The following is a 24,128-nucleotide window of genomic DNA, read 5'->3' on the forward strand; positions in this document are numbered from 1 at the left end:
GGAAGCATATACATACTTTTTTTAATTTTATTTAAAAAATAATATAGTCAGAACACTATAAATAGCAATATTTGCAAACTTAACTCCATGTAAATCATATGCCAATATATACTTAAAGAAAATCTGTCACCAATATGCTAATTCTTATATCAACAGAGACGTGCATACATGCAGACATGACACATGCAAATGCATACACACAAGGAGGGCACTCTATATATCAGAAGTGTTTATTATACCTCTTCTCATTTTCTTTTTAATATAAAAGTCAATTAAAATCAAAGAGACACAAATGTGTGTGTTAAATTCTGTTGTTTTCACTTCTTTGTATCGTTTTTCTTTGGCTGGTCAAGGGATCCATCCTCTGATCCTCTGGCACCAGGGCGAAGCAGAGATCAGTAATGAGAATTGTGACAAAGGAGCAACATGTTTCTATAGTAAAGGCCAATAATGCTTATTTTATGTCTACCAAATGCCGAAGGTAACTTAGACCAGGACGGTAACATAATAATTTTCATTATGAATAGTTGCTGATATGCTCTAGAATGTATAGAAAATCATTTCAAACCAACATTATCTGAGCTGTATTTTGGGAAACATAACAATGGTAACAAATTTTTGTGCCCAAGTGACTATTTCCAGAGATGGAAAATGCTTAATCCTATAACTGACAGCCAGGTCTCAAACACTGGTGTCTCTTCTATTGTATTTTGAACATAAAATAAGACATTAATTCTTCCAATTATACCTCCAGAGATAAGAAGGCAAAAACCTAGGAAAATGACAAACTCATAGAGTTTTATATACATCATAATGACATGCAGACTTAGATAAAACTTTTTCAATGTGTAATATAGTGTTTTTTTGTTTGTTTGTTTGTTTGTTTTTATTTTTCCAGGTAGGTAACAATGTTCCTTCAAAAAGTAAGTACATTATTGGGTAATTTTCTGAGTATAAAATGACATTTACACAAAGAGACTGTGCTCTCCTTTACAGATATTTTGCAGACGTCCATACATTTACCTATACTTTTCCTGATCATTTTGTCAAAAATTTAGATAAGAAAAATTAAAGAATGGAGAAAGAAAATTGCTCCTCTGTGACTGAATTCATTTTCCTGGAGATTACCAGTGATTTGGAAGTGAAAGTGACCTTATTTGCCATGTTGCTAGTTGTTTATCTCATTAATCTTCTGGGAAATCTTGGAATGATCATTTTGATTAGAATGGATCCCCAGCTGCAAACGCCAATGTACTTTTTCCTCAGCCACCTCTCTTTCTGTGACCTCTGCTATTCCACAGCAATTGGGCCCAAGATGCTGGTTGACCTTTTGGCCAAGAACAAACCAATCCCCTTCTATGGCTGTGCCCTCCAGTTCTTGATTGCCTGTACCTTTGCAGATTCTGAGTGTCTCCTGCTGGCAGTGATGGCCTATGATCGATACAGGGCCATCAGCAGCCCCTTGCTCTATGCGGTCAGCATGTCCAGCGGGGTGTGCTCCCTGCTTGTGGCTGGGGTTTACCTTGTGGGAATGTCAGATGCTTTGATCCACACTACATTAGCATTCCACTTATGCTTTTGTGGGTCAAATGAGATTAACCACTTCTTCTGTGACTTACCTCCACTCTACCTTCTTTCCTGCTCTGATACACAAGTCAATGAATTGACAGTATTTATTGTTTTTGGTGTTATTGAATTGAGCTCAATTTCAGGAGTTCTTATCTCTTACTGTTATATCATCCTTGCAGTCTCAAAAATCCATTCTGCAGAGGGGAGGTTCAAAGCTTTCTCCACCTGCGCCTCCCACCTAACTGCTGTGGCAATTTTCCAGGGAACTATGCTTTTTATGTACTTTAGGCCAAGTTCAATCTACTCTTTAGATCAAGACAAAATGACCTCATTGTTTTACACCCTTATGATTCCCATGTTAAATCCCCTGATTTATAGCCTACGTAACAAGGATGTGAAAACTGCCCTAGGAAAATTAAAAAACAAAAGATGGTTTCAAAGATTTATATAATACATATACACACACATACAGTAGTTATTATTTTTGCAAAATTATATAGTATGATACATGAGAAATATAATTTTATCAAATTATTTAATAAATGAGTATCTATACTAAAGCTCAGCCATAGGAAATTGTTGCAGTTTTCAAAACTTGTCATGCTTCATTATAAGTCTTGACCTTATCTATGAAACTCTGTGTAAAACCTCCTGACTCTTCAAATTCTATCATACTTTATCTGTGTATCCATTCATTCAAACATTATTATTTTAAGTGTATTAATATTTAGCAACTATTTAATTCTTCTTTGTCTGCCTCTAAGTGCTTTACATTTCTTTAAAAACCCATTAGTTTGTATAAAAATGGACCTTATAATCTAGATGAATAAAGAAACATTTACTAACTAACCACACATACAATTCATAGTAAAGTTTAAGACTTTCATTAATTAAAAAAAAAAAAAAGTAGGGTTAAAAATCTAGGAACAAATGTCAAAACATAGTGTGCAGAAGAAAGTTTTTCTTGAATGGAGATATTAATTATCAGATTCAAAAATTTGGAAGGAAATGATTCTAGGAAGATAATTTGACACTTATAGAGGTCTTGAGTTGGATGAGATGGCTGGATGGCATCACTGACTCGATGGACATGAGTTTGAGTAAACTCCAGGAGTTGGTGATGGACAGGAAGGCCTGGCGTGCTGCGATTCATGGGGTCGCAAAGAGTCGGACACGACTGAGCGACTGAACTGAACTGTATGGATATGAGAGTCGGACCATAAAGAAGGCTGAGCACCAAAGAACTGATGCTTTTGAACTGTGGTGTTGGAGAAGATGTTTGAGAGTCCCTTGGACAGCAAGGAGATCAAACCAGTCAATCCTAAAGGAAATCAATCCTGAAAATTCACTGGAAGGACTGATGCTGAAACTGAAGCTGAATTTCTAGTACTTTGGCCACCTGATGCACAGAGATGACTCATTAGAAAAGATCCTAATGCTGGGAAAGATTGAGGGCAGGAGGAGAAGGGGACGACAGAGGATGAGATGGTTGGATGGCATCACCAACTCAATGGGCATGAGTTTGAGCAAACTCCAAGAGATGGTGAAGTACAAGGAAGCCTGGTGTGCTGCAGTCCATGGGGTCACAAAGAGTCGGACACGACTGAGTGACTGAACAACAACAACAATAACTTTTCAGGGGATTCCCAGTGGCTCAGTGCTAAACAATCTGCCTGCCAATGCAAGAGACGCAGGAGACTCGGATTTAATCCTTGGGTCAGGTAGATCCTCTGGAATAGGAAATGGCAACTTGATCCAATATTCTTGCTTGGAAAGTTCCATGTACTGAGGAGGCTGGCAGGCTGTGGTCCCTTGGGTCACAAAGAGTTGGATGCAACTGAACACACAGACACATACATACACACACCTTTTTAGAATTAAGAAATCCAAAACTGAAAGCAATTTACAGTGCCTTGGTAAATTGCATACATTTCTTTAATAATTAGCTATCAACTCCTCCCCTTCTTAGCTCTGATTAAATGTTCCTTTTTATAGTTCACAAACAACCATTTTCTTTAATCATTCTGTTTAATATTGTCCTGTTTGTGAAATTATGGCCCACAATATGAGATTGTGAACAATCTTTGCTCAAGGATTCTGCATTCTGTCTGCATTATCCAAAGGACTTACCTAATGTTTGGGACACAAATGGAGAAGGAGAGAGAGAGAATTAAGTAAAGAAAAAGGAAGGAATAAAAAGAGTAGATAACATTTGTGGGTGTTTATTAGACATCAATAATTAACAAAATAAAAATTAACTGAAGATATGGTATGTGGCTTGAATACATATATATAATAAATTTTAAGAAAGAATATAAAATGGTTGTGAATACCAGGGTACTTATTTATAAAGAAGATACATATCACACTAGAAATAAAGAGCATTCATCTGGATACATTCTTAATATGTATCTATTTTGTTGGTTTCTGCTAAAGCACTGAATCAACATGTCTAAACAATAGATATATTTGAAGAAGCATGTAAAATTCATCTACTTATTTATTACAATTGCAAAAGTTAAAAAAACACTGTTTCTTAGATCTTCTAGCTATCATTGTAGAGTGTCTTTGTGCAAAAACATTTTGGAATGAAATTAAAGCCCAAGAAGGTTCTCTGGCTACCACAGGGGGCATTTGTGAGAAATTGACCTCTTACACAGAATCATACTGGAAAGAACTTATGAAGAGGTTTTTTTATTTTTGTTTTTTAAATAAAAGACTTCAGGGGTTTTCACCTGTGCTATATTCTCTCAATTTACACACAATATTTTAAAACTATTATTTATCAGCAGAAACATGGTAGAAATCATTTTTTGAGATATATTGTCCAAGAAAAATGGAGTGTTCCTGGATTGTTGCTAATTTAGAGAATATAAATGTGTAAACTGGTTAGTTAATTTCTCTCTATTTGACTACCCTGTATCAGTTCAGTTCAGTTCAGTCGCTCAGTCATGTCTGATTTTGAGACCCCATGAATCGCAGCACGCCAGGCCTCACTGTCCAACACCAACTCCCGGAGTTCACTCAGACACATTCATCGAGTCAGTGATGCCATCCAGCCATCTCATCCTCTGTCCTCCCCTTCTCCTCCTTCCCTCAATCTTTCCCAGCATCATGGTCTTTTCAAATGAGTCAACCCTTCCCATGAGATGGCCAAAGTACTGGAGTTTCAGCTTTAGCATCATTCCTTCCAAAGAAATCCCAGGGCTGATCTCCTTCAGAATGGACTGGTTGGATCTCCTTGCAGTCCAAGGGACTCTCAAGAATCTTCTCTAACACCACAGTTCAAAAGCATCAGTTCTTTGGTGCTCAGCCTTCTTCACAGTCCAACTCTCACATCCATACATGACCATAGGAAAAACCATAGCCTTGACTAGACGGAACTTTGTTGGCAAAGTAATGTTTCTGCTTTTGAATATGCTATCTAGGTTGGACATAACTTTCTTTCCAAGGAGTAAGTGTTTTTTAATTTCATGGCTGCAGACACCATCTGCAGTGATTTGGGGGCCCAAAAAAATAAAGTCAGGGCATCTAAAGATTCATTTGATATACAAACTGACTGTTATGAGATCTAGTGGATGTGAACTAAAGGCAAGAATATTTTAAGTCCTATAAATGGAATTATAAAATTAAAATTGACTTATTCAATTGTCTGAGGACCTCCCACCTCAATTAACCAGTATCTCCCTGGAAGGAACTTGTACACATAGATATACCTCAGCTTTTATGACTATCCTAGGGATATGGTAAACAATCTGCCTGGAATATGGGAGACCTGGCTTTGATCCTTGGGTCAGGAAGATCCCTTGGAGAAGGGAATGGCTACCCACTTCAGTATTCTTGCCTGGAGAATTCCGTGGACATAGGTGCCTGGTGGGTTACAGTCCATGAAGTCACAAAGAGTCTGACATGACTGAGTGACTAACACTTTAAGGGTTGACATGTCTCCAGATCATTTGACTCTGACAGTAAGACCTTCATTCAAGAATGCCACAGAAAATTTAAACCATATCAAACACTTTCCCAACCACGACAGTATAAAACTAGAAATCAGTTAGAGAAATAAGTTTAAAAATTTTGCAAATGTATGGAGATTAAACATATCTCTGAACAACCAGTAGTTCAGAGAAGAAATCAAAAAAGAATTTAAAAATATCCTGAGACAAATGGAAATAGAAAAATATAATGCCAAAAATTAGAGTACAATAACAAATTACAAAAAACACAGCTTTAAGAGAAAAATTTGCAGTGAAAAAATGCTTACATTAAGAAGAAGAAAAAAAAAAGCTAGACCTTTTATACCCCAAGGAACTAGAAAAGCAGAACATGCTAAGTCAAAAGTTAGTAAAAGAAAGGAAATAATAAAGATCAGAGTTAAAACAAATTAAATAGAAAAAGTCAATCAACATAAAGGCTGTACTTTTGAAAAGGTAAGCAAAATGGAGGGAAAAATAGCTAAATTTATCAAAAATAAAGGAGAAGTCTCAAATAAATAGTACTATAAATGGCAGAAGGGATATGACCCTTGATACTACACAAAAACCAAGGATCATAAGAAACTACTATGAGCAATATACATCCCTCCCCCCCAAAAAAAAAAAAATCAAATGACTTAGAAGAAATTGTTCAATTCCTAGAGCATAACACCCTACAAAGACTGAACAATGAAAAAATAGAAAATCCAAATAGACAAATTACTAATAAGGAGATTGAATCAGTTATCCAAAGCTCCCCAAAAAAGATAAGTCCAGAACCACACGGCTTCACTGGTGAATTTTAACATTTGAAGAATTAATAGTTTTTAAACTTTTTCAAAAAAAAAAAAAAATAGAAGCATAGGCAGTACTTCCAAACTCACTTTATGAATCCAGCATTACCTTGATCTCAATACCAGACAAAACACAACAAGGAATGAAAATAAAGGGTCAATATTCCTGATGAACATAAATATCAGAAAACCAAATTCAAAACTGCATTGAAAAGATATACACTATGATCAAATGTTATTTATTCCAAGCATGCAAAGACAGTTCAAAATGTGTGAATTGAATAATATGATATACCACATTAACAAACACAAGTATAAGTAATATAATCATATCAATAAATGCAGAAAACAAATGACAAAATTCAAATTCTTTCATGGTTAAATTCTCAGCAAACCAGCTAGAGAGGGAACCTATCTCAACATAAATAAAGGACATATGTGACAAACTCCTCTTACATCACATTAAATAGTGAAAAGGTAAAATCTTTCCCTCAAAGATAAGGAACAAGACAAGAATTTAAGTGCTTCTCAACAGAGTGAAACCCTAAGAGATCTGATATCCCTGGAAACAGAGAAGTGCCTGATGGAAAAAGTGATTTTGGAAAAGAATCATAATGAAGTAAGCAAGGACAAACTCCAACGTTCAAATATGTGACTAGAGAAGTAGATAACAGTAGTAAAACTCTTGAGTGACACAAACACCCTCAGTTTCACTTCAGTTCAGTCACTCAGTTGTGTCCAATTCTTTTCGACCCCATGAACCACAGCACACCAGGGCTCCCTGTCCATCACCAACTCCCAGAGTTTACCCAAGCCAATGTCCATTGAGTTGGTGATGCCATCCAACCATCTCATCCTCTGTTGTTCCCTTCTCCTCCTGCCCTCAATCTTTCCCAGCATCAGAGTCTTTTCAAATGAGTCAGCTCTTCACATCAGATGGCCAAAGGATTGGAGTTTCAGCTTCAACATCAGTCCTTCCAATGACTGCCCAGGACTGATCTCCTTTAGGATGGACTGGTTGGATCTCCTTGAAGACCAAGAGACTCTCAAGAGTCTTCTGCAGAACCACAGTTCAAAAGCATCAATTCTTTGGTGCTCAGCTTTCTTTATAGTCCAACTCTCACATTGATACATGACTACGGGAAAAACCATAGCCTTGACTAGACAGACCTTTGTTGGCAAAGCAATGTCTCTGTTTTTTAATATGCTGTCTAAGTTGGCCATAACTTTCCTTCCAAGGAGTAAGCGTCTTTTAATTTCATGGCTGCAATCACCATCTGCAGTGATTTTGGAGCCCAAAAAATTTAAGTCAGCCACTGTTTCCACTGTTTCTGTATCTAATTCCATTAAGTGATGGGACCAGATGCCATGATCTTCGTTTTCTGAATGGTGAGCTTTAAGCCAACTTTTTCACTCTCCTCTTTCACTTTCATCAAGAGACTCTTTAGTTCTTCTTCATTTTCTGTCATAAGGGTGGTGTCATCTGCATATCTGAGGTTATTGATATTTCTCCCAGAAATCTTGATTTCAGCTTGTGCTTCCTCCAGCCCAGCATTTCTCATGGTGTACTCTGCATGTAAGTTAAATAAACAGGGTGACAATATACAGCCTTGACGTACTCCTTTTCCTATTTGGAACCAGTCTGTTGTTCCATGTCCAGTTCTAATTGTTGCTTCCTGACCTGCATACAGATTTATCAAGAGGCAGGTCCGGTGGTCTGCATTCCCATCTCCTTCAGAATTTTCCACAGTTTGTTGTGATCCACACAGTCAAAGGCTTTGGCATAGTCAATAAAGCAGAAATAGATGTTTTTCTGGAACTCTCTTGCTTTTTCCATGATCCAGCGGATGTTGGCAATTTGATCTCTGGTTCCTCTGCCTTTTCTAAAACCAGCTTGAACATCTGGAAGTTCACGGTTCACATATTGTTGAAGCCTGACTTGGAGAATTTTGAATAAACTCTTCAGAATTTCTGAAATCTGTATTAGCTTAGAAAGGGCAAGATCTCTAAATTGAACATGACCAGTGTTAATAAGGGAGAAGGCAATGGCACCCCACTCCAGTATTGTTGCCTGGAAAATCCCATGGATGGAGGAGCCTGGTAGGCTGCAGTCCATGGGGCCGCTAAGAGTCAGACACAACTGAGCGACTTCACTTTCACTTTCCACTTTCCACTTTCCACTTTCATGCATTGGAGAAGGAAATGGCAACCCACTCCAGTGTTCTTGCCTGGAGAATCCTATGGATGGAAGCCTGGTAGGCTGCAGTCCATGAGGTCGCACAGAGTCGGACATGACTGAGCGACACAGCAACAGCAACAACAGCAAGTGTTAATAAACTACATTCAAGAACTATTTGTGAGAGACCCTTATGATAATGGAAGTGTCATTTTGTGGTTCTGAAAACTGCAAGAGAGTCAAATGTTTATAGAGTATGTAGCTACAGCTAAAGACTTAAACTTAGACAAAGAAATATATTCCAAGTTACAGTACTCAGCAATAGAAGCACTCATATAAGTCGATGAGTGTATTATTAATGTTATTTTAGCTTTTAAATCTCATGTGACAACTATGTTCATTAAGGAGACATCGTCTAAAGTCTTCCCCAGATGAAGACTTAGTCACCTAGTCGTGTCCATCTCTTTGTGACCCCATGGACTGTACCCAGGCTACTCTGTCCATGGGATTCTCCAGACAAGAATACTGGAGTTGGTTGCCATTTTTCTCCAGGGCATCTTCCTGACCCAGGGATTGAACCTGAGTCTCCTGCATTGCAGGGGGATTCTATGACATCTGAGCCACCAAGGAAGCTCCCTTACCTAGGTGAGCACAGTACTAAATATGATGAATTTAGTCAGCAATTTTCATTTTTATTCATCCAGCAAGTATTCATTGAAGGCTAAATGTGTTTTCTAGGTAAATTTCTAGGCACTAGAGATATACAAGAATAATACCAGAAATTTCTACTCTCTTGGAGTGTATAGAGGGAGAAGGGGATGAGACAAATAAATTATTGCATGTATTTAACATACCATCTGTTTCTAAGGAAAAAAATTAACATTAATGGGATAAAGAGTGATTATCTCTTTACATTAGATTTTCAAAAAAGAATTTTCTTGGAAGGTGGCATCTGAATAGGCACATACATGATTTAATAGAAATATATTTATTAACAGTGGATTGAGCACTACAATATTTGGACCCTATTAACTTCCTTACAAGGTGTTTCATGTTTTTATATTTCAATCTATTATGTCAGTGAGTATGTCAGTATGGATAGTGTACGTCACTGAGTTCAGTGTGAGGATTGGCATGGTATAAAACAGACTCTACTTGAACAATCACTTATGAGAATTTGGAACTGAGCATACTATAGAGGGCTTCCCAGGTGGCACTAGTGATAAGGTATCTGCAGGAGACAAGTGATTCTGGCTCAGTCCCTGCGTCTGGGAGATCCCCTGAAGGAAGGCATGGCAACCAACTCCAGTATTCTTGCCTGGAGAATCCCATAGGCAGAGGAGCCTGGTGGGCTACAGTCCAGGGTCTCAAAGAGTCAGACACGAGTGAAATGACTTAGCACACAGAACACACGTGCTATAGAGAGAAAGGATGATGATGTGTGGCAGGCACAGGTAGACAGGACTCTGTGATGCCCACAGGTAGAAACTATCTTTAAAATAGTGACAGAAGGGAAAGCTAGGAAATGATGACTGTGAACTTTCTTAGTTCATTGAATTGGCTAAAGTAAAATAAGATCCAAAAGGGTAGCAGAATACTCATACAAAATATGTTTACTCTGACAGACTCACAGTAGGTAATACAACTCAAAGGATGAGTGTAAGAAACAGTCTATGCTCATCTGTAGCACCAGCCAGAAGGATGGAACACAGCTTCTGGGGCACAACAACTGTGTAAAGCACAGGCTTACAAACAGCTAGGAAGCAGTTATGTGCCAACAATACTAAAAATTAGTTGCTGTTGTTGTTGTTGTTTTTTAAGAATTGTGTGTGGTTTAGGAGGAAAGAGAGAGAAGAGGAGGTCACACACCCTCCTTCCCTGTGTCTCTGTGTATCTTTCTCTGTCTCTTATAAGGACACTGTAATTGGATTTTGGGTTCCCTTTAAGCTCATCTTGATTCTTACTTTAATTACATCTGCAAAGCTCTTACTTCCAAATAAGGTGACATTCTGAGTTCCGGGTGACGTGAATATTTGGGAGACACTATTCACCCACAGCACTTGCATGTTGGCTCAGAAGTTGAAGAATCTCCCTGAAATGCAGGAAACCCAGGTTCAGTCCCTGCATCAGGAAGATCCCATGCAGAAGGCAATGGCTACCCACTCCACTATTCTTTGCTGGAGAAGTCCATGGATGGAAGAACCTGGCAGACTATATAGTCTGTGGGGTGGCAAAGAGTCAGACATGACTGAACAACTCACAGTTTCACTTTTCATACACTCACAACAAACATCATTTTACACTTGATATACAGCTATTTTACTTGACACTGAACTGAACAGAAGCTAAGAGATCAAATAGCCAATTTATGACTCTAAATTTATGATCTAGTGAGTTGACTATATAATTTGAGTCTTCATCTCTACGAGAAGATTTAATCAACACTATGTAATAGATCAAATTTCTTTTGGAAATATAGACCTTTGAGCAAATTGTATTAAGTGATTCATTAATTTCCTGACACTCTCTTTCACATCTTTGTTCCTGAGGCTATAGATCAGAGGGTTCAGCATGGGACTCACCACTGTATAGACTACAGAACCTAGTTTAACCATAAACCATGAGTTTTGGGAGCTGGGTACAAAGTAAAGGAACAGGATTGTCCCATGGAACATGGTGATGGCAGTCAGATGGGAGGCACAAGTAGAGAAGGCTGTTTGGAGCCCCCAGCAGAGGACATTTTTATGATAGTGACAAAAATGGAAATACAAGTAGTGAGGATAATTGCCAGGCTGCTCACCTCATTGAGTATGGCGATGGCAAAAGAGAGCACTTGGATGATGAAGGGATCAGAGCAGGAGACAGAGACAATAGCAGACTGCTCACAGAGAAAATTATTTATGATGTTAGACCCACAGAAGGATAATTCCAGGAGAAAACAGGTGAATATCAGGGAGGAGACTACACCCCAAGTGTAGGCACAGGTCACTAACGATGCACAGAGCTTTGGGGATGTAACTGCTGTGTAGAATAGAGGCTTACAAACGGCCACAAATCAGTAATAGGCCATCACTGCCAACATGAACGTCTCTGCCACTTCAAACATACAAGCCAAGGAGAATTGCATGATGCATCCCATGAACGAGATGGTTCTGTCCTCCACAACCAAATTCTCTAAGAGTTTGGGTGTAACTGTGGTGGAATAGCAGAAATCAACAAAGGACAAGTGACTGAGAAGAAAGTACATGGGAGTGTAGAGTTTGGGACTGATCCTGATGATGGTGATCATGCCCAGTTTTCCCACCACGGTGACTGCATAGATGGTGAGGAAAACCAGGAACAAGGAAACCTGGAGGTCAGGGTATTCTGAGAAGCCCAAGAGGGTGAACATGGCTTCAGCACTCTGATTTCCTTCAACAAACCACAGAATTGTTATTGGAGAAAATCTGAGGCAGTGATCATAAAATGGTAACAATGATAATGATGACAGTGCATGGATTTCTCATTTATCGCGCAGCAGACATTGTGTTACAATATTGGTCCCTTAGTTTTGACCACTAAATAAGACTTGGAAAAAAAGACTTTGAATTTCAAAACAAGCACTCTCATATTTTACAAAGGGAAATGGAAGCATATGTGAGGTAAGACACTTGTTTGAATTAACACGGCCTGCTAGTGATGAGTTAGGTTTGAAGTTGATCATGAGTGACAGAAATTGAATTTAGTTTAGAGTCAGAGAGAAATATTTTCTATAGTGTTGTAGAAAAACATGTTTTTCACAGTTCCACCATTCTAAAGGTCTGTGCTGTTTAGTGGGAGTAACAGAACAATAAATGAAAACATAGCACTCAAATTTATTTTTAAAAGCAGGACGAGTAATACTTTTAGAAGCTGTAGTACTTCTATGGTTATGTTCAAACTGAAGATCATCGAAAAGGCAGAGGTCATGAGTCACCACAAGAATTTTCACATTTTGGAAAACATAAATGGACATTGAAGAAAATAAAGCTCTATCTTCAAGTTTTCCAATCATTGCAGTTTGGTTTAGACCCGAGAGAGTAATTCTTGAACTATTTATTTTTATATCACACATCAATAAGATAGCGTGAATGCTTTTTCATGTGGCAATTTGCAAGAAGGTAGTTCCTTCTAAATCACTGGAAATGGCACCTCAAATAGCCCATTTCATTAATTTCTATAAAAATAATTGTAAAAAAATACATGAACTGAATAAGAAAACTTGGTGACTACAATAAAACCCAAAACAAAAGATAAATAAGATAAAATTTAAAAGTTCAGGGATATTAACTGCTATTATATATATTTACTGTGTGATTTTTCTTTCCCATTCTGTGTATGAAGTGCATGTGTTTTGAGATGAATAAGCAATATAATTTGGTCTCTGATTTTATTGCTTAACCTAAATAAATATTATTGTCTTCAGAAACAGTGATGTTCTTTACTGAAACTAAATTGTGTTTTCTTCACAGTTCACATATTGCTGAAGCCTGGCTTGGAGAATTTTGAGCATTACTTTACTAGCGTGTGAGATGAGTGCAATTGTGTGGTAGTTTGAGCATTCTTTGGCATTGCCTTTCTTTGGGATTGGAATGAAAACTGACCTTTTCCAGTCCTGTGGCCACTGCTGAGTTTTCCAAATTTTCTGACATATTGAGTGCAGCACTTTCACAGCATCATCTTTCAGGATTTGGAATAGCTCAACTGGAATTCTATCACCTCCACTAGCTTTGTTTGTAGTGATGCTTTCTAAGGCCCACTTGACTTCACATTCCAAGATGTCTGGCTCTAGATGAATGATCACACCATCATGATTATCTTGGTTGTGAAGATCTTTTTTGTACAGTTCTTCTGTGTATTCTTTCCACCTCTTCTTAATATCTTCTGCTGCTGTTAGGTCCATACCATTTCTGTCCCTTATTGAGCCTATCTTTCATGAAATTCCGTATTCCAAGGCCAAATTTGCCTGTTACTTCAGGTGTTTCTTGACTTCCTACTTTTTCATTCCAGTCCCCTATAATAAAAAAGGCATCTCTTTTTGGGTGTTATTTCTAAAAGGTCTTGTAGGTCTTCATAGAACCATTCAACTTCAGCTTCTTCAGCATTACTGGTTGGGGCATAGACTTGGATTATGTATGTGTGTATATATATATATATATATATATATATATATATATATAATTTTCTCAAGAGATTTTACCCCCATTGTGTCTCAGTCACTACAGAATCAACTTGCACTTTGGGAGATGTGAGTTCCATTCCTGGCTTGGGAAGATCCCCTGGAGGAGGGCAGGGCAACCCACTCCAGTATTCTTGCCTGGAGATTCCCCATCGACAGAGAAGGGGTCACAAAGAGTAGGACACTAAGCAGCAGATAAGCACACATTTGAAGGAAAATGTAATAACCATCAACACACTGTATAAAGCACATTTAAGAAAGTGCTTTCCTCTATCTCTCTTCTCACTCAAAATTACATTGGGTGAGAAAATATTTTGGTGTTGACTAATTTTCTGATGGCCTCCTTCACATCATTATTTCTGAGGCTGTAGATAAGGGGGTTTAGCATGGGGATCACTACTGTGTAAAGCACAGTGGCTACTTTGATGAAGAGCCGTGAGCTTCTGGAGTTGGGTACACAGTAGAGAAGAAGGATCATCCCATAGAAAATGATGATGGTGGTCAGATGGGAGGCACAGGTAGAGAAGGCTTTTTGGAGTCCACCAGCTGAAGGCAACTTGATGATTCTGACAATTATGAAAATATAAGAGGCAAGTATAATCAGGAGGCTACACACCTCATTGAAAGTAAAAATGATAAAACATGTCATCTGACTGAAGTAAGAGTCAGAGCAAGAGGCAGAGACAATGGCAGAAAACTCACAGCCAAAGTGATGTATGACGTTAGAACCGCAGAAGGACAGCTCCAAAAGAGAACGTGTGATTGTCAAGGAACACATTCCACCCCATGTGTAGGTTCCAGCGACCAGGAGGCTGCAGAGCTTAGGAGACATAGCAACTGTGTAGAGCAGGGGGTTACAAAACAGCCACAAACCGGTCATAGGCCATCACTGCTAACATGAACATCTCCGTAATCACAAGTGTGCAACCAAGGAAGAATTGCATCATGCAACCCACGTAGGAGATAGTCCTTGTGTCCACAACCAAGATCTCTAAGAGTTTGGGTGTGGTTATAGAAGAGTAACAAAAATCAAGAATGGAGAGATGTCTGAGAAAGAAGTACATGGGGGTGTGAAGTTTGGGATTGATTCTGATGATCACAATCATACCCAGGTTCCCCAACACAGAGACAGTATAGACAGCCAAGAATACCAAGAAGAGGGGCACCTGGAGCTGCGGGTATTCTGAGAAACCTGAGAGGACGAAAGTTATTCCAGCACTCTGATTTCTCTCATCCATCACTATGGTTCCTGCCAGAGAAAACCAGAGAGTTCACCCTAAACAACCAGACATGACAGAAATAGAGGGTATTTTTTTACAAGCCTAGACAGGGGACTGGTCTGCAGTGGTGAAGTCTGGGATTTCCCATGAATGCAAATAATACACAGTTGGAGCCCAAATATACTGTGTGTCTACAGGTGTGGAGAGTGCAAGTCAGCTTCTGATGGAGGGGCAAGGAGAGGATGGACTGGGAAGAACTGAGTGTCACAGTGACTCAGAAAATGTCCTTGTTTGAATTTTCTCAACCTTCTCAGCTCTACGTCCCTTCTCTCCACATGGATAATTCCTTTCTTTATCTTCATTTAATTGAACTTGTTGATTGCACTTGCAAATTCTTATGTTTGCTCAGGCCATTCTAACTGCTCAGGATGTCTTCTGTTATTCTCTCACTTTTCCTTAGTGCTCTCCAATCAGAGAGAGCCTTCCTAGGTAGTGCGGTTGTGAAGAATCCTCCTGATAGAGCAGGAGATGCAAGGGACATGAGTTCAATCCCTGGGTCAGGAATATCTCCAGGGGAAAGAACTGGCAACCCTCTCCAGTATCCTTGCTGGTGAAATCTGATAGATAGAGGAGCCTGGCGGGCTACAGTCCATGGAGTCGCAAGTCACACAACTGAGAGATTCAGCACCCACCTCATCAGAGAAGCCTCAGGTCTAACTTCCCTAATGATTTCACCAACTGGCCAACCCTTGGTAAAAGGTCCCATATTGTATCTCCTAGAGAATATGAATGATGTCTTGTTAACAATCTAGACTCTTTAATCAAGTCAAAGTGCCTTCAAATTTAACCTCACTTATTTTTATGTCTCTGACAACTTAAACTCTTGGAAACCTTACCTTTAGAATATAATTCTATTATAAGAATTTGGTTTTACTACACAATTATGTATTAAATATAACATAAATTAGTGAATTATTTTCTAAAATGTTTAAGACTTTAATTTCAGATGTAATAGTTGCCCTCCACCAAATTTAGTTTAGAATACTGGAGTGGATAGCCATTCCCTTCTCCAGGGGATCTTCCCAACCCAGGGATTGAACCCAAATCTCCCACATTACAGGTAGATTCTTTACCAGCTGAGTCACAAGGGAAGACCAGAAATACTGGAGTTGGTAGCCTATCCCTTCTCCAGCAGATCTTCCTGACCCAGGAATCAAACTGGGGTCCCATGCATTGCAGGCAGATTCTTTACCAGCTGAGCTATCAGGGAAGTCAGACTTTAAGTATTTTCTAAAGCATTTAAGACTTTAATTTCACATGTAATAAATGGCCCCCACCAAATTTAGCTTCTTTTCTTGTATTTCTAATGCTATTTTTCATGTTTACTTTGAATTTGATATATATAACCTCAAAATATTCTACAATGTAGCACCACCTATAATTTTACAAAGTCTGAAATGGGGCAAATAGTGAGTAAGAAGTAGAAAAAATGCATACACAGAAGAAATCTTTTTCTTACTTAATTCTTTTCTAATGTTTCCTTCTTAGCTGCACATTCCCATTAATGTCTCAAGCCATCAAGGCATAAGCTTTGTTTTGTCCATTTTTCCCTGTCCTTGTCTATATCTCTATGATTTCCTTTCCATCCAAGGTTAAGGCTATGAAAAATGTAATCAGGGCAAAATGAACATATTCTTCAAAATACACTCCCATCTTTTTTGCTACATATCACACCTCTATTCATCAGCTATCTTTGTTTAGCCTATTTACAGCCATCCTTCAGGACTAATCTTCATTCAATCTTAGTTTAAAATCATGCTCAAATGCTTACCCATATTCAAAATCATCTCCATACAAATTACCTATAATCTGAACTCTTCTGTCTGGATTTCTGTGATCTCTAAAAGAACTAAAGTACTAATGCAGCAGACATAAGAGACACGGGTTCTATCCCTTGGGTGGGAAAATCCCCTGGAGGAGTGTATGGCAACCCGCTCTGGTATTCTTGCTTGGAGAAGTCCATGGACAGAGGAGCCTGGCAGGCTACAATCCATAAGTTTGTTTATAAAGAGTCAAAAAGGACTGAAGTGACTTAGCATGCACAGTATCACTGCATTATCTAGACTGCCAGATTACTACTTCTTTTGTTTTACTCACTGCAGCAATTTTGATTTTTGTGCACAAAATACACACTTTTTGGTATATAAAAGCATTATTACCTTTTAATACCAAATGCCAGGCAACATATTTCAGACTACTTTGGGGTTTAATTCAGAACTCAAGTTTGCTGTACTGTTCCAACTTGCTTTTACCTGTATGATTTTAAACTCAAAAAATTTAATGCAAAGTCTGGCATATTTCTCTACAGGTTTATAGATTTCTTTTTTAATATTTCCCTAATTTTTTTTATTTTTAATTGAAAACAAATACTACTACCTGAATGTCCACCAAGGACATCATTCAGCTATATAAGCAAAGTTCAAAACTAAATGCATCCCATGAATCTTAAAGATATAAGAAATAAGTTCAATATCTTATATTCTTCCCCTGCAATGAATTAAATGAATACCATTTCATTGCTACTAAGGTTGCATAGGTTTTTCTCTGCCAAAAACATTGTTAATTTCAGAGTTTCCCACATCAGAATTAAAGTAAATCACTTAATTTAAACAACTCACCAGAAGCCATGTAGTCTTTATAGATTGATTTACTGAAGACTTCTTTAAATAAGAATCTTGAAAAGTGTTTAACAAAAATACTTACATTTAATGAAAATTGTTGTAGCTTGTAATAAGAGTATTGTAACCTCTTCCAAAGTATATTTCAGTAAAGTCATCAAGAAAATTACATTTTGTTCTCATTAAAAAATAGAGGCACTCCCGAGGGTGAGCCACACTTGTGACTAAACTTAGGGATCATGCTGTATATTTACGTCTACCTGAGTGACTTTGGGGATTCACACCCCAGACAATCCTGATTGGGGTGTTTTCCATGAGCTACAAACAAGACAATTTAAAGAAAATCCCATACTCCTCATTTAGAGTATAATTTATTTTAAATCATTAAATCATATAGGAAGCCTGAGCATGTTTATCTTCTCATCTTAGAAAAATAACACTAGCAACCAGCCTGTTTATATTTATATGTATCATGGAAGATGTGAATTCCAAAATTCAGAAAGAAAATCACAATTACAGTTCAAAAGACCAAGCATAGTGTTGTTTCTGTGTTATGTTTATTTCAGTCTTTCCTCTAAGTTTTCTTATTTGGACACCTACATTTTTGTAAAAAACACATTCAATATCACACTGAATAGAAATATGATATTATGCCATTTGGTGTTATTATTGTTTCCCAGTGTTTCCCTGTTTTATTAAAACTTGTTGAATATACATTTTTTGATAATGCAGTTGATAAAACCTATCAGTTATGTGGTATATTAATGGTCTATTTCATCATAATAAACTGGTGCAGATTCAGTGGCTTGAAAAACACTCATTTATTAATTCACAATTTTGTATGCCCGAAGTTAGGCACAATACACCTGGTCCCTGTATTCAAGTTATCGCAAGGCTGAAATCAAAGTGTCATCAAGTTTTTCATCTAGAAATTGGTTCTCTTCCAAGCTCATTCATGTTTTTGGAATAAATCAGTTCCTTGGAGTTGTAGGAATAGGGTATTGTTTCCTTGACATCTGTTTTGGGGTTATTCAAGGTTCCTAGAATCCACTCCTAGGCATCCACTTTGTTTTCTCTGCTCAAGTCACTCTCACACTTCAAATCTCTCTTTCAACACCCTCTTATAATTCATAGATCACTTTAAAGAGGGATTCAAGAATGACTGAGCGACTTCTCGTTCACTTTTCACTTTCATGCATTGGAGAAGGAAATGGCAACCCACTCCAGTGTTCTTGCCCGGAGAATCCCAGGGATGGCGGAGCCCGGGGGGATGCCTTCTATGGAATCCCACAGAGTCGGACACGACTGAAGCGACTTAGCAGCAGCAGCAGCAGCAGGCATTTTTAACAAATCATCAGATTATATGAGACTCACCAATCAAGATAGTCTTCTTTTCTTATGATCAACTGATTTAAAACTAGATATAATTTAAAATTATTTGCCAGCAGCTCCCAGATTAATGTGTAATTGAATGGCTAGTTGAAGATATATGTACACCAAATGGTGGGGAATCTTAAGGACTAGTTTAGAGTTTTACTTGTCACTCATGAGGTCAACATTTTTGTACTCTCTCTATTAATACTTCATTCTATTTAAAATAGCACCTACTTGCTTGAATATTTTACTTAAGAGAGAAATTTGATGATCTGTGATTCCATCTTAAGAAGATAAAAAAGCAAACATAGTTTTTAATCTCACACTAAATAGGAGGAAAGATGAGAATGGTGATCAACAAAATACAAAATGGACAGTGAATTAGAAATAAGAGATTGAGGAAAACTAAAATTCTGATGTTTAAAATAATACATAAAATCAATCATCTGTTAGATAAATTGATTACAAATAACAGATCATAATGCAACACTACTCAAGAAAATAAAGGGACTTCATTACATATGCTGTCAATATAGAAAAATAATCAGGGAGTATTATGTATAATTTTCCTCCAAAAAATTTAACTACCTAGTTGATGTAGAAAAATCATTTGAACCATACAAATAAACTTACCAAAGGTGAAATACAAATTATGAATAGCTTCTATCTTCTTATGAAACTGAATTTTAAGTTAAAAATCTTCCTACAAGGAGAACCTCATTCCAATACTGTTAAATTGTAAATTCTGTCAAGCATTTAAGTAATAAATAGCACAAAAACACGTGCATGGATATTTGAATAAACAGAGCAATAAGAGGTATATGCAACTCTATTTCTTCATCCCATTAATATAGCTCATATTCAAACTGGAGGCATTAGGATTTGAATTCAGTCAGTCTGGCCCCAGAGTTTGTGCTCTTAAAAAGTTATGTCATTTGATTGCAACTGGGCCATAAAGATTCTTAAAGGATAAGTTTATGATCATGGATTTTATAGTCTCACAACTGGGAGGTGTCAGTTGAAGGAAGGACCTGATTAGAATTTTGGTCCAGAAGGATGATTCAGACAGGAAGGGGAGGAGGGGCTAGAGGAGGAAATAAGACTGGAAATGTAATTTTAACTTGATGCTATTACTATCTTGCCTATATCTTGTGTGAAACATGTACTTAGGATTGTGTTTATTTGTACATGCTGCTGCTGCTGCTGAGTCGCTTCAGTCGTGTCCGACTCTGTGCGACCCCATAGACGGCAGCCCAACAGGCTCCCCTGTTTCTGGGATTCTCCAGGCAAGAACACTGGATTGGGTTGCCATGTCCTTCTCCAATGCATGAGAGTGAAAAGTGAAAGTGAAGTTGTTCAGTCATGTCCGACTCTTAGCGACCCCATGGACTGCAGCCCACCAGGATCCTCCGTCCATGGGATTTTCCAGACAAGAACACTGGAGTGGGTTGCCAATTTGTATATGACAGCTCTCTAATTCCCAAACATCCATGTACATAAGAATATTCCAAGAGGTTTGTTTAAAATGAACATTCCTGAGTTTCTCTGCCAAATATCCGTGAGTTCAACTGATTTCCCAGGTGCTTCTGACAGAGGTTCTAAGAAACCTCTATGATAGAAACCAAAGATTTCTGGATTTGATTTTCAGCTACAAATATCTAGAACCCAGCGTTGTGCAAGCACAATGATAGAATTCTTTGGCCTGCTTCCTGACCTTCAGGAGCTCAGGATATGGTTGAAGAGGCAAAGACAACTCAATCAGCAATGTGCAAAACCTGAAAATGATTAATTAGTTCAGAATATGTGAACTCCATAGTTTAAAACTGATAGCTGAGATGCAGGTTACTGGCAGGCATAAGTATGTATATATATATATATATATATATATATATATATAGTCCCTGAGTAAAAACTGCATTTCTCAAGGAGGCAAAAATTGTAAATGAAGGTATGAAGTTTATTTTTAGAGACATAGCAAAACAAGTGGGAGAGCACACAAAGAAACTGTTTAGTTAAGATGGCAGCAAGGCAGAGAGGCACGCCAGGAAAGAAAGCGTGTGGGTATCTCTGACAGTGAGGAGGGGCCACCACCAATATTTCAGATCATTTTCTGAGTTTTTGTCCATCTCTGGTGTTTCATGGGTTTCTCTGGTGGTTCAGAGGTAAAGAATCTATCTGCAGGCAGAGGACACATGTTCTATCCCTGTATCAGGAAGATCCCCTGGAAATGAAATGGCAATCCACTCCAGTATTCTTGCCTGGAGAATCCCATGGATAGAGGAGCTTGGTAGGCTACTGTCCATGGGGTTGCAAAAGAGTCAGATATGACTTAGTAACTAGTCAACAACCATCAACACCAACACCAGACAAAGATGTTGTAAACAAACAAACAAACAGAAAACATAGATCAAGAAAACTGATGTACTTCATCATATAAATATTGAATGAAATATTAGAAAATACAATATCACAATATATGATAGGAAAATAAACAAAGCCTCAGATGGAAAGAAAAAATAAAATGATTACCTGCATAGCAGTAAATAAGATATATAAGAAAATTCCTTCAACCTGATAAAGATCATCAACAAAAATACCTCTAGCTAATATTATGTCTCAGAAAAGGCAATGGCACACCACTCCAGTACTCTTGCCTGGAAAATCCCATGGAGGGAGGGGCCTGCAGACTGTAGTCCATGGGATCGCTAAGAGTCGGACACCACTGAGCGACTTCCCTTTCACTTTTCACTTTCATTCACTGGAGAAGGAAATGGCAACCCACTCCAGTGTTCTTGCCTGGAGAATCCCAGGGACGGAGGAGCCTGGTGGGCTTCCATCTATGGGGTCACGCAGTGTCGGACATGACTGAAGCCACTTAGCAGCAATATTATGTCTCGTATAGAAACAGAAAATAGAAAAAAATCCTACATAAAGTAAAATAACTTGATTTTCTCCTAACTCTGTATGTAACAGCCAAGAAAATAATGTCCTTAGTGCCAAATATGGAAATATAAGTAGTGAGGTTAATTGCCAGGCTGCTCACCTTACTGAATACTGCAATGGCAAAAGAGAGCACTTGGCTGATGAAGGGATCAGAGCAGGAGACGGAGACAATGACAGAGTGCTCACAGAGAAAATTATTTATGATGTTAGACCCACAGAAGGATAATTCCAGGAGAGAACAGGTGAGTGTCTCCCACGTGTAGGGACAGGCCACTAACGATGCACAGAGCTTTGGGGACATGACTGCTGTGTAGAGTAGAGGCTTACAAACGGCCACAAATTGGTCATAGGCCATCACTGCCAACATGAATGTCTCTGCCACTGCAAACATACAAGCCAAGGAGAATTGCATGATGCATCCCGTGAACGAGATGGTTCTGTCTTCCACAACCAAATTCTCCAAGAGTTTGGCTGTAACTGTGGTGGAATAGCAGAAATCAACAAAGGACAAGTGACTGAGAAGAAAGTACATGGGAGTGTGGAGTTTGGGACTGATCCTGATGATGGTGATCATGCCCAGGTTCCCCACCACGCTGACTGCATAGACGGTGAGGAAAACCAGGAACAAGGGAACCTGGAGGTCAGGATATTCTGAGAAGCCCAAGAGGGTGACCATGGCTCCGGCACTCTGATTTCCTTCAGCAAACCACATAATTGTTATTGGAGAAAATCTGGGACAATGATCGTAAAATGATAACAATGATAATGATGACATTGCATGGATATCTCATTTATCACGCAGCAGACATTGTGTTACAATATTGGTCCCTTAGTTTTGACCACTAAATAAGACTTGGAAAAAAAAAAAAGATTTTGAATGTCAAAACATGCAATCTCATATTTTACAAAGGGAAATGGAAGCATATATGAGTTAAGACAGTTGTTTGAATTAACACAGCCTGCTAGTGATGAGTTAGGTTTGAAGTTGATCATGAGTGACAGAAATTGAATTTAGTTTAGAGTTAGAGAGAAATATTTTCTATAGTGTTGTAGAAAAAATGTTTTTCACAGTTCCACCATTCTGAAGGTCTGTGCTGTTTAGTGGGAGTAACAGAACAATAAATGAAAACATAGCACTCAAATTTGTTTTAAAAAGCAGGAGGAGTAATGTATTTAGAGGCTGTAGTACTTTTATCATTATGTTCAAACTGAAGATCATCGAAAAGGCAGAGGTCATGAGTCACCACAAGAATTTTCACATTTTGGAAAGCATAAATGGACATTGAAGAAAATAAAGCTCTATCTTCAAGTTTTCCAATGTTTGCAGTTTGTTTAGACCCTAGAGTATTTCTTGAGCTATTTGTTTTTATATCACACATCAATAGGTTAGCTTGAATGCTTTTTTCATGTGGCAATTTGCAAGAAGGTAGTTCCTTCTGAATCACTGGAGATGGCACCTCAAATAGCCCATTTCATAATTTTTTTTAAATAATTATTAAAAAATACATGAACTGAATAAAAAAACTTGGTGACTACAGTAAAACCCAAAACGAAAGATAAATAAGATAAAATGTTCAGAGATATTAACTGCTATTATATATATTTACTGTGTGATTTTTCTTTCCCATTCTGTGTATGAAGTGCATGTGTTTTGAGATGAATAAGCAATATAATTTGGTCTCTGATTTTATTGTTTAACTTAAACAAATATTATTGTCTTCAGAAACAGTGATGTTCTTTACTGAAACTAAATTGTGTTTTCTTCTACATATAAGCAATCCATACTTTCAAGCTTATATTAATACAGTTAAATAATATAGTCTCTTAAAAATGGAAAATGCTTTTTGGAAACACGTTTAAATCTCTAAAACCTCTGAGTGTCAATCAATCCAATGGTTCTACTATACTGAAATATCATACAAATAGACCCAAAGATCTTGCCTGGTGGCTCAGTGGTAAAAAAAAAAAAAAAAAATCACCTGAAGAGCAGGAGGTGTAGGTTCTATCGCTGCTTGGAGTCAGGAATAACTCTTAGTAAAGAAAATGGCCACCCACTCAGTATTCTTGCCTGGGAAGTCTTCTGGACAGAGAAGCCTGGGGGGCTGCAGTCCATAGATACACAAAAGATTTGAACACAATTTAGCAAATAAACAGCAGCAAAAAATGTTTTCCATAGGCTCCTGACTAACACTTGCCAGACTCT

At 37.9% G+C, this 24,128-nt stretch overlaps 2 protein-coding genes and 2 pseudogenes across 2 annotated transcripts; 1 reads left to right on the forward strand and 3 right to left on the reverse strand.

Annotated features, from left to right (window-relative positions):
* Positions 1–1,075: 1,075 nt before the first annotated feature.
* LOC102395608 (olfactory receptor 5W2-like) lies at positions 1,076–2,020 on the forward strand. Its single transcript, XM_006072811.2, has one exon. The coding sequence runs from the start codon at positions 1,076–1,078 to the stop codon at positions 2,018–2,020; it is 945 nt and encodes a 314-aa protein (XP_006072873.2).
* An 8,949-nt stretch (positions 2,021–10,969) lies between these two features.
* Positions 10,970–13,790, reverse strand: LOC102395268 (annotated as a pseudogene).
* A 212-nt stretch (positions 13,791–14,002) lies between these two features.
* LOC102394961 lies at positions 14,003–17,618 on the reverse strand (annotated as a pseudogene).
* Positions 17,619–18,192: 574 nt separating this feature from the next.
* On the reverse strand, positions 18,193–22,603 carry LOC102394637 (olfactory receptor 5D13-like). The gene is made up of 3 exons (XM_006072809.4): positions 21,976–22,603; positions 18,929–18,959; positions 18,193–18,204 (listed from the first exon to the last, which is right to left on the reverse strand). The coding sequence occupies exons 1-3, from the start codon at positions 22,599–22,601 to the stop codon at positions 18,193–18,195; spliced, it is 669 nt and encodes a 222-aa protein (XP_006072871.3). The 5' UTR covers positions 22,602–22,603.
* Between the last annotated feature and the right edge of the window lie 1,525 nt (positions 22,604–24,128).

The sequence above is a fragment of the Bubalus bubalis genome, chromosome 16, assembly GCF_019923935.1.
Source record: "Bubalus bubalis isolate 160015118507 breed Murrah chromosome 16, NDDB_SH_1, whole genome shotgun sequence".
NCBI classification, from domain to species: Eukaryota; Metazoa; Chordata; class Mammalia; order Artiodactyla; family Bovidae; genus Bubalus; species Bubalus bubalis.